This window comes from Helianthus annuus, chromosome 9, assembly GCF_002127325.2.
Source record: "Helianthus annuus cultivar XRQ/B chromosome 9, HanXRQr2.0-SUNRISE, whole genome shotgun sequence".
Lineage (NCBI taxonomy): Eukaryota > Viridiplantae > Streptophyta > Magnoliopsida > Asterales > Asteraceae > Helianthus > Helianthus annuus.
In genome coordinates, this window is record NC_035441.2 from 179,521,057 (window position 1) to 179,531,979 (window position 10,923).

The 10,923-nt window shown below is 37.4% G+C and overlaps 1 protein-coding gene across 1 annotated transcript; it reads left to right on the forward strand.

Moving 5' to 3' along the window:
* The first annotated feature begins 6,402 nt into the window (after positions 1–6,402).
* LOC110879860 (leucine-rich repeat receptor-like serine/threonine/tyrosine-protein kinase SOBIR1) lies at positions 6,403–8,667 on the forward strand. Its single transcript, XM_022128389.2, has one exon. The coding sequence runs from the start codon at positions 6,580–6,582 to the stop codon at positions 8,440–8,442; it is 1,863 nt and encodes a 620-aa protein (XP_021984081.1). The 5' UTR covers positions 6,403–6,579; the 3' UTR covers positions 8,443–8,667.
* Positions 8,668–10,923: the final 2,256 nt, after the last annotated feature.

The following is a 10,923-nucleotide window of genomic DNA, read 5'->3' on the forward strand; positions in this document are numbered from 1 at the left end:
AGAAGTAGCTTGCTATTTGTGGGATTTACTGGGTATGGTTGTTGTTGTTATTTGATTTGCAAATGGTCAACTGAAAGTTTCCTAATGGTGCTTACTTGCTGCAATTTACTGTAACTATTCAAAGAACTACATGTTGATAGTCAAAATGATTACAATTGAGTTTCTAAAATATGTGTTTGTATGATTTCATGACAGATCTGTGTAATTACCACTTTTAGTTCCCCAGTTTCATTAATTACCTCGCTTTCATCCTTGAACGGGTCAAGGTGATTTGGTTATTAATTTGTTCGTTTGGTAGCAAAATGGATGATCATTTGTGTTTTAGTCCACCCGCGAACCTCGCGGGTTCTTAAACTAGTTATACACTATAACAATTTACGTCGCCTCTTAGGAACAGTGCAGGTTCCCAGGTTTCCCTAACTTACATTTGTCGGTCGTTCTCTATATGCTCTTTGTTGTTGCAGAGAAACGTGCGAGGCTACGGAGAGCAGAAATCTGCCGTCACCGGTGGTCTGTTGGTTCGTAGGCTAGAGACCCACCATCACCGGAGGTGTTCTTCGGTCCATAGGTGCCTATGGCGTCCGCCGGAACCCTCGATTGTGGCATGGCATCTTACAACGCTCATCGGAACCCTAGATCATTGCAGGCCTTCTGGTTTTTAGGGGTTTTCACTGTGGCTTCTGGATAATGGTTAGGGTTTTCTAGCCTAAGACGTTGGCTTTTGCCGACATGCGTTCAACCACGCAGAATTATGATAAGTATGTGTGACAAATGAAGAATGTAAGTGACGCTTCTTGCACCATAATTGTTTTTTTTCTTGTATTCAAATGTATGTGTTTTCATCTTTGATTTTCATTTGCAATTTGATAGAGCATATGGCATGAATAAAGGCCTGCATATAAGGGAAATTGTATTTGTTGCAGAACAACCATAAAAGGAATTTGCATGTGACTGAACTAGCATTGGATAACTAACATTACTTTGTTTTTGATGTTTCAATCGAGCCAATTGTAAACGAGCATCAGCCGAAGTGCGATTTAAATCGAAGTACAGATTTGCCTTTTGGATCCAACCTTGTAGATCAAAACCAGAGAATTCAGGAAGTTTTACCTTCTTAACGGCCCAAGGAAGAGGAGAATCAGAGGTGTGGGAGGGTCCAGGTGGTGTTCCGGAACCGGTGACGACGGCACTGTCGCCGGAATCCAACGAATCCGCCTTCTTCTCCTGCTTAGCCATCCATAACAGAACAACTTTCCGAAACTCACTAGATTCACTGCGTTCTAACTCGAAGGATTTAAACGAAGTACGGATCTCAGCAACATCAGATTGGAGCTGATTTGTGACGGTTTGAAGTTGTTTGATCTGAGCATCTTGAGTATCGAGACGCGTATTTGTGCGAGTTTCCATGAGGAAAACTAGCGGCAGGTCAAAGGTAGGTCGGACCAATGATGGGTATTCAACTCAACAGGAAAGATGATGAAGAATTGTAAAGCAAAATAGATGAAATTGACAAAGTAATTGCTAAAAACTGTAAGAACAATGATGTAATAGGAAGGGATCTTTGATTGAATTACGTAAAAGGAAATACAAAAAGATAGATGGGACCACTAACTTTCCAGGGAAATTCCCTCTCTCATTGCACAATGCAAGAGCCACTCATTTAGTAACAAATTTCATAAGTGACTCACACGATTATTCCCTTCCTAATTAATACTACCATGTGCCCACTAGCCACTTTGCATCTTGCCCCTTCTTGAATAGACAATTAACTCTTTAGGCCCCTCACAATTCTTATCACATTCCGGAAGGTTTCAAGTTTGGTTTTAGAAAGAGACTATAGAATTAGAGACAACCGGAAAGATGCGACAGAAAGATAACAGAGAGAAGCCGCCGCACCAGCGAGCCACCGGCGGTAATGACAGTGGTACCAGAGTTTCCGGTCACCCCGGCGGTGGTCAACAGCTGCAACCCAATATGGCGTCCTTTATGCTTCTTTTCTTTCTCTAATTGTGTTATATATGTTACTTTATTGTATTTGAATATTCTGTCTATATGTTTGTTGTAGGCTTGAGGCTGCACTTGCAGTGTTTAAGCAATTACCTGATACCATCTCATGGTAAATAATTTGACCTTATTTTCCATGTTCAAACTGCTAATGCAAACTATTGAAGCTGCTAGACACGGTTGGGCCAATCAGCAAGTACATGCTAAGGGTTTGTGGAGGTTTGATTCAATGATTTTTTAACTACAAATCGGCCAGTACATCTGTACGTGGCACCGTTTGATTTTCATATCCTAGGTTCGAAGAGCAACGATTTATATATAATTTGATTTCATAATCTTGGCCTCTTAGACCGACAATTTCTGTATGTAAATTTTGAGCATTTTCCTTTGATAATTAGGTAACCAATGGCTGGACACCTACTACGTAATGGTGGTATGCCCCTTCTTTAATTTATGTTTACTTCGGGATCCTCAAACGGAAAAGTTAAAGTGTGAAATTACAACTATATTGGCCTCGACTATGAATTAGAGCTGGTTCCTGAAGAACTTTTTGAAGACACCCGAGATGACCCGAAAGAGCTTGGAAAGTTCGACAAAGCCACTACAGATTCTTACATCAACTAATTTAGGGTTTGAAAAGTTAGTGATGGGATATTTATTATAGTGATACATTATTCTTAAACATAAATTATTTTTTAAAATCAAATAACTTATTTATGGCGTACTTGATGGTTTCAACTTGAAATGTGGTTTATGATTCTTTATGGTTTTTGATCTTGTACAGGAACCTGTAATTCCTGCAAGCAGCTATGTCACCACACTTGTCAAACTGGGTTGTCAACTGATTGAGTTGTAGCATACACAGATAAGTATATTATTATTCATTGAATTGCCCTTAACGTGGAGATGTTTACATATTTTGGTTTTTGCATATGATTCATCGACTAATCCTATAAAGTTTCTAGGGTGCAACCGTGTCTCAAGATGTTTCACAAAAGCTACTGCAAGCAATCCCTACTCACAACACATGGAACAATACAAAACCAACAGTTCAGACCTGGAAAAAGATGTGAGGCCGCTGCGAATGCTGTGAGAACTTGTACTCTTTGCAATGTTGTTTACTAACAATTAAAGCAACCTGGTGCTGTGTAAGTATGGATCTTGCCAAGAAAGCTGGTAAATTCTATATGCTTTTCTTCTAGCTAAGCTTCTTGCAACAAACATATTAGATGTCTGATTGTTAGCAAAGTTAGTTAGGCATCGTGTGTACTTATTTTTACATGTAACAATTATAATAATGATACCTATTATCATTTCCATGTACTTAAGTATTTTTCAATTGTCAATAAGATTGATTAAAACAGGGGGATTGAAGCACAAACGTATGTACATGCTATCAAACCAAGAACGATTTAGGCTAGCGCGCCGCAACGCGCGCAGGGTTTAAAACTAGTTACATAGATTTATCGAAATGTATTAATTAATTTGGTAAGAAATTTCCTTGAAAGGACACTATTATGTGCATCTAGGATGAAACGTTGATGCATATACTCATCGTGATTCATTCATTTATTGATGCATAAATATCATATGGGTAACTTTATAGGTATGTTTTGAATTATGTGCACCTATGATGAAACCTTGATGCACATACTTGTCGTGATTTATTCATATATTGATGCGTAAATATTATACGGGTAACTTTATAGGTATGTTTTGAATTTTATGCATGTTTTTATTTTAGATAGTTAATCTTTTATGATAGTTCAATCTTACTTTATTAAATGTACTAGTTTAAGAACCCGCGAGGTTCGCGGGTGGACTAAAACACAAATGAATAACTTTAATTTATTGAAGTAATCGTTTGAATTAAATAACCGTTCAAGTAATAATAATTTAGTAAACTACAATGAGACAAATAATGTAATATATCCAGATGCATGATGATCCAAATTTGTGTAATATTGCGTATATGGAAGATAATGGATAGAGGATTGTAAGTGAACGTAAATTTGAGGCTCTCTTTTCACTTGTACATAAATTTCTTTTATTTTAAAAAAGTAAGAATTGTGACTAATGAACGAAAAATTATTGGAATATTGGATTTAAATAATCTCAACTTTCATTATTTGGCAAATAACACTTCCAACTTATGAATTGTACCACGTCACTCCCAACTTTAAACTTATTTTCTCATGGCATTCCCAAACTAACTGAACCCTAACACGTTTAGTTGACGTCAAATGTCACGTCACTAAACAAGTCCCACATTAGATGCAACGTTATCAAAAAAGCCATGTCAGATGCCACATCACTAAACAAGGTGATTCTGATCATGTAATGAACAAAGATAGAAATTCGCTTAAATTTCTTGTATTATATTGGGTAAACCAAGGTACAAAATACTTGGTTATCTTGCTACAAAGATTTCCATAACTTGACTTGGGCCTTAAAAACAGTGCAAGAAGACGACCTTCATCATCCATAACCCTATCTTGATTTGTAAACATCAAGATGAACAATTAGAATGGTCCCAAGGCCGAGGGTTCATGAACCGCTATCCATCGATCAAGTTAGTAATTTTAGATCACAACACAAGTATAAACACATACTTGATAAATGATAAGTATGTATTTAGAGAAGAGAATGAGCTCCTCGAAGTTGTTAGGGGAGACTGTAACATAATGGGTTAAGTACTTAAGTCTAAATGGAAGGCGATTGGGCACAAAGCCGATCACTAGTGTACCAAACTTTAGGGGGCCTAAGTTTAATGGACGTAACCGACAGTAGAGGTAGCGGATACAACATGCAGATGCAGTTAAATTACTTAATTACATTCTCTTGCAAGTTGCAACATATAAAGCTTTGCAATTATACATCACCACTTGTATATATATATTTAGTATTATGCTTCCTCACCACCATACGTTCAGACAATTTCTTTTAGCATCGCCTCACCTGACAATATTAAATAGTAACAAATATGAAATAGTTGAAAACCCTTGTACTTTTGTAAGCATATGAAAATTAAACATTATAATAACCAAATCGACGTTCACGAAGAAAAACTCTGGATTTTGTTTAAAAACATTATATTTAGAGATGTGAAGGGTATATTTGTCATACACCAAGTAAACGATGACCTTGACTTTATCTCATTGGTATACTTGCATACTCCCGTTGTCAACTTGTCATCATAGATGGGCCATGAGTGACCATGATATCAGGCCCGCTTAACCCATCATTAACTCATTATATACACACGCATACAATTTATATGTTTATATATAATTAAAACAGGTCAAAAGTCTACCAAATCGTAATACATACAGCTTTTCAATTTTAAAATTATTTCAGACATAATATACTAATACCATAGTCCATAAACATATAGTTTTTACAATTATATAATTAAATAAAAACCACATGACTTTGCTTTAGTCCATCCGTAGTGGGGCTATATGTATGTAGCGCCTCTCACCTTAAAACACCATATGACGCCTAGCTACACCACCCCTAAGGCGCTATGCTCCTTCCTCCCCCACTTTTAGCGAAAATTATAACACTATGCCCCTTCCTTCCTCACTCACACACATATATTTACATACATATGTATGTATAATTGAAAAGGTTATATAACCAGTGGCGAAGCTTGAAATTTTTTACGGGGGGGTCGAAAACATATATACCCAAAAAATTCTATAGAACCGGGGGGTCGAAAACATATATACCCAAAAATTTCTATACGAAAACTACATATATAACACTACTGGTTGAAAAGTTCGGGGGGTCGGGCGCCCCTCCCGGCCCCTTCAAAGCGTCGCCTCTGTATATAACCCTCTTGCCACTACACACTTAAATTATATAACCCCTCCCTTACAAATTTTGTTACTTGTCACATAACCCCATTTATGTTTATGTGGCCTTGTAGTTCGTAGGGGTGCAAACGAGCCAAGCTCGAGCTTGGCATGTGAAGCTCGTCAGGCTCATCAAGCTGTATCGAACCTTAGTGTAATATCAGTTTTTATTAATGTTTAATAACATTTACTCCTTATTTAAAGTTGTCTAGTAAACGAAATGAGCCGAGCTTATTTAAACTTGTTTACGAGCCGAGCCCGAACCTAAAAGTAAGCTTGTCTAGTAAATAAGCCTGAGACTGAGCTTCACTAATTGAGCTCGCAAGCCTAAACGAGTCTGTTATTTATATTATTTTTATTTAATATATTAATTTATAGATTATAAACGAGTTGAGCCCGAGCAGAACTCGAGCTTGAGAAACTACCAACAAGCCGAGCTCTCGCTCTCATGAGTTAATCGAGCTCGGACTCTGCTCGTTTGCACCCCTACTAGTTCGTTACACAACCATAAACAAACAAAAAAAGAAGTCTAAACAACCCTCAGGCAAGAAAAATAATATTATTTTACACAGCAACTAGCAACTTAGAGGAAACTTACCAATTTTAGTCAATAGTCAATCCTCAATAGAAAGCCCATCATCATATATAGAGATGTAAATCAGTGTTTTTCAATAATAAATAATATCCCACCATCATTCATCTCAGTCAACCACCGGCAATGGCCACCGTGCGCCACCTCTCCCTCCTCACCTTCATCACTCTCATCTTATCAGTTCAGTCCACATTAATCCTCGAGCCAACCGACCACAAAGCTCTGTTAACACTCCACAAAGCCCTAGGTATCTCAACTAACTCCACCAGCATCTGCAACACCACCGGAATATTCTGTGAACGGAGAATCTCCAACACCACCACCGTCCTCAAAGTCACCAGAATCGTCCTCAACCACCGCCGCCTGAGAGGCTCCATCTCTCCGGCGATCGGAAAACTATCGGAGCTCAAAGAACTCATTCTCTCCAACAACCACCTTGTGAACCAAATTCCGGTTCAAATTTCCAGTTGCCGGAAACTTGAAGTTCTCGACGTTAAAAACAATAGATTTTCCGGTTCAGTTCCAGTTCAGTTATCCTCACTCAACCGTCTCCGGATCTTAGATCTATCATCCAATAAATTCTCCGGTGATCTAAATTTCTTAAAATATTTTCCAAATCTTGAAAAACTCTCACTTGCTAATAACATGTTCACCGGTAAAATACCGGTTTCAATCCGGTCGTTTAGAAATCTCCGGTTTTTCAACATCTCCGGTAACAGTTTTCTAGAAGGTCCAGTTCCAACAATTAACAAATTAGAGAATGTTCCAAAACGCTATAGCTTTGCAGAATCAGAATCACCTTCAAATTCTTCAATTTCAAATTCAAATTCTTCAACAAGCTCTGATGACGTCATGGCTCCGTCACCGGCTCCGGCAAGTGCACCAATTCATAAGAATAAAAACAAGAAGAAGAAAGTGATACGGTGGATCTTAGGGTTTGCAGCTGGAACAGTGGCTGGACTCATATGTGGGTCGATTGTTTCGGTTCTGTTTAAGATAGTTTTGAATATGATTAAAGGAAAAAAGAGCGATTCGGGTACGGCGATATTTAGTCAGTTGATAAAGGCGGAGGAATTGGCGTTTTTGGAGGATGATGATGCAGTGGCGTCGCTTCAGATTATCGGTAAAGGCGGGTGTGGAGAGGTGTACAAGACAGAGTTGCCATCAAGCAAAGTTAAAACAATTGCTATAAAGAAGATAGTGCAGCCTCCGAAAGACGCTGCAGAGCTTACCGAAGAGGATACAAAGCTTCTTAATAAGAAAATGAGGCAGATTAAATCGGAGATTCAAACCGTGGGTCAGATTAGACACAGGAATTTAGTTCCGTTGCTAGCGCATGTTTCGCGGCCGAATTGTCATTACCTGGTTTATGAGTTTATGAAAAATGGTAGTTTACAGGATATTTTACAACAGGTTAAAGATGGTAATCGAGAATTGGATTGGCTGGCTCGTCACAGGATCGCGTTGGGAATAGCAGCTGGGCTTGAGTATCTTCACTTGAGTCATACGCCTCGTATAGTTCATAGAGATTTAAAGCCCGCGAATGTTCTTCTTGATGATGACATGGAAGCCCGTATAGCTGATTTTGGGCTTGCGAAATCGATTCCGGATGCTGACACACACATGACGAGTTCGAATGTTGCTGGGACTTTAGGGTATATTGCGCCTGAGTATCATCAAACGTTGAAGTTTACGGATAAGTGTGATATTTATAGTTTTGGGGTGGTGTTGGCGGTTTTGGTGATGGGGAAGCTTCCGTCGGATGGGTTTTTTCAGACGACTAATGAGATGAATATGGTGAAATGGTTGAGAAATGTGATGACTGGTGAGGATCCGAAACAAGCTATTGACCCGCAGTTGTTGGGAAACGGGTACGAAGAACAAATGCTGCTTGTTCTCAAGGTTGCTTGTTTTTGTACACTTGATAATCCTAAAGAAAGGCCCAATAGTAAAGATGCAAGATTGATGTTGGCTCAAATCATTCATTGAATGTATGCAATGTGTGGATATAGAATAAGGATGCAACTCTGCAAGTGAAAGAAGCTATAGTTTAGCCATCCATATAGGGAAAAAATGTATCAAAATTTATGTCAAGTGAATCATTTTGTTTCTTGTACTACTGTTAGATTCAATCCAAATGTTTGTAATTGTATTTATGTCATGGAATATGTAGCATGTTTATAATTATATCAAATGAATCTTTTGTTCTTAAAAGAAGGCTCCCATTATTCACACTCCAAACATCTAATTTTTCACACCCCTACTTCTATACGACCCGTATAGAGTTATACGGGTCGTATAGGAGAATGTTGCACAAAAATAAATGTCAGAGAATGTTTTTGTCTCTATCTATACGACCCGTATAGAATGTTATATGACCCAATATTTCTCATCTATACGAGCCGTATATAAATGTTAGAGAATGTTGTTGTCTCTATCTATACGACCCGTATGTTATACGACCCAATATTTCTCATCTATACGAGCTGTATAGCATTATATATGGGCCGTATAACCCTATATGACCTGTATCAAGAGTGTGAAAATAAGATTTTTAGGGTGTGGTTTTCTTAACTCCCATAAAAGAATTCTTATAGAACTTTTCTTTCCGTGCCAAACAAAGTAAGTAGCACAGACTAGCAGTCAGTGGCGGACTTAGAGTGTAAATAGGGGTAGCACGGGCTACCCCTCAACCCCGTCTCCGTAGTGTAAAAATACCCCTTAACTCCATTTCCGTAGTGTAAAAATACCCCTCAACTCCATTTCTGTTATATAAAGGATACCGCTGATCCTTAAAAAAAAAAATTAGGATACCCCTAATCTTTTGGGCTAGTTCCGCCACTGCTAGCAGTGTTTGAATTTGCTTCCGTGAACCGTTCAGAAGACTCAAGGAGTGTTCAGAATTGCTTATTGAAATTGCTTATCTAGGTATCTGAAGTATGAACAGTCTGAAATACATAATTTGAAACTAATCATTTAATACATTATTTCACTCAGAATAATTAATTAACTTACAAATTAAAATTCAAAACTGAATAATCAACTATATACTTGGTAAACTGAGTTGACTTGAACACAGCCACCCACCGGCCACCCCACTTGCCCGCAATCCCTTTCTACATTGAACCCTATCAAGTTTTCCTTTTTTGTCATTATTTAAATTATTCCACAGCCTAAATTCTGACCAAGTCAAGATGGGCCAGAAGGGCTGTTGATAATAAAAAGGTCCCAAATTAGGTCCAATAAAATCATTGTATTACTCATTAAGACAAAACTTTGTCCCAGCCCAGTTTGAAAGCAACCTGCCTATAGGCCAGTAGACCAGGGCCATTTATAGGGCTCATCAATTCTCAAGTTGGACCGGTAAAAACCGATAACGGAACTTGATCGAATTAATTTGGTTGGTCTTCGGTTTCGTAAATAATTTTTTTTCGGTTTTAGACTTTTAGTCATGGACCAAGAAAACGGTAAGGCCTGCACTGACCGGTCAAAATTAAAAAATGCTAATTTATCGGCATGTATTTGGTCTGTAATTGTACAAGATGTCAAAAACCTCATTTATCATAATGGACTTGATAATCTGGTTGTTATCACAGAGTCCATACTAAAATAAGATGTTATGTAAATACCTCCGGTTGCAGCTCTTAAGTTCTAACATCGGTGTCTTGAAGAATGCCCATATTTACAAGTTTAAGAGTTGCCCATATTGTAGCTTCAACCACAAGAAACTATGATGCATACTACAAAAACCCATAAAAAAGGAAACAACTTGAACAAAATCAATCAAATCTCTGTGAAAATGGAAAACAATGTGGTACCTTTAAGACTTCTTGAGTCATTTTGTCAACTAGTTCTATACCCGTCCGGTGGACGGGTATATTAATGGTATAATGACACGACAATAATCACATTTATAAAACTAATGTAAAAAACACCAAAAAAAAAAACATATTGCATAGCATGCACACAGTAGTCATGTACCACAATTAAGTGTTAGTGTTTCATTTTGGCCGTATTCATGCGAGATTTGTGCTTTAAATATTTTAAAATAGTACTAAACAAATATCACCTCAGAAAAAAAAAACAAATTTACATATAAGCCTGATTAATAACAATTTTCTTTTACAAATAAAAGTATTTCCAATATTTACTTTTAAAATGTCATATGTAGGGTAAAATATGAGTTAAAGTGTTTAAAACCGAACTTTTGTATTTTACTCACAAATAATTTGTCTTTTAATAATTATCTACAATGTTTAGTTTCTGAAATAACATTACCTTTTTAATGGGTGCAACTTTCTTAGTTAAAAGTTGTTATTTATTTATTTATTTAGTATAAATTAGTAAAAAGTTCTATGCAATGAGAGTTGTACAATGTGCTTCATTTGCTTTTATTGAAGAATTGATGTTTATATTGGCCAGCTTGGAAGGTGGTAAAACTTTTTGTGTTCTTTACGTGTGACATCACAG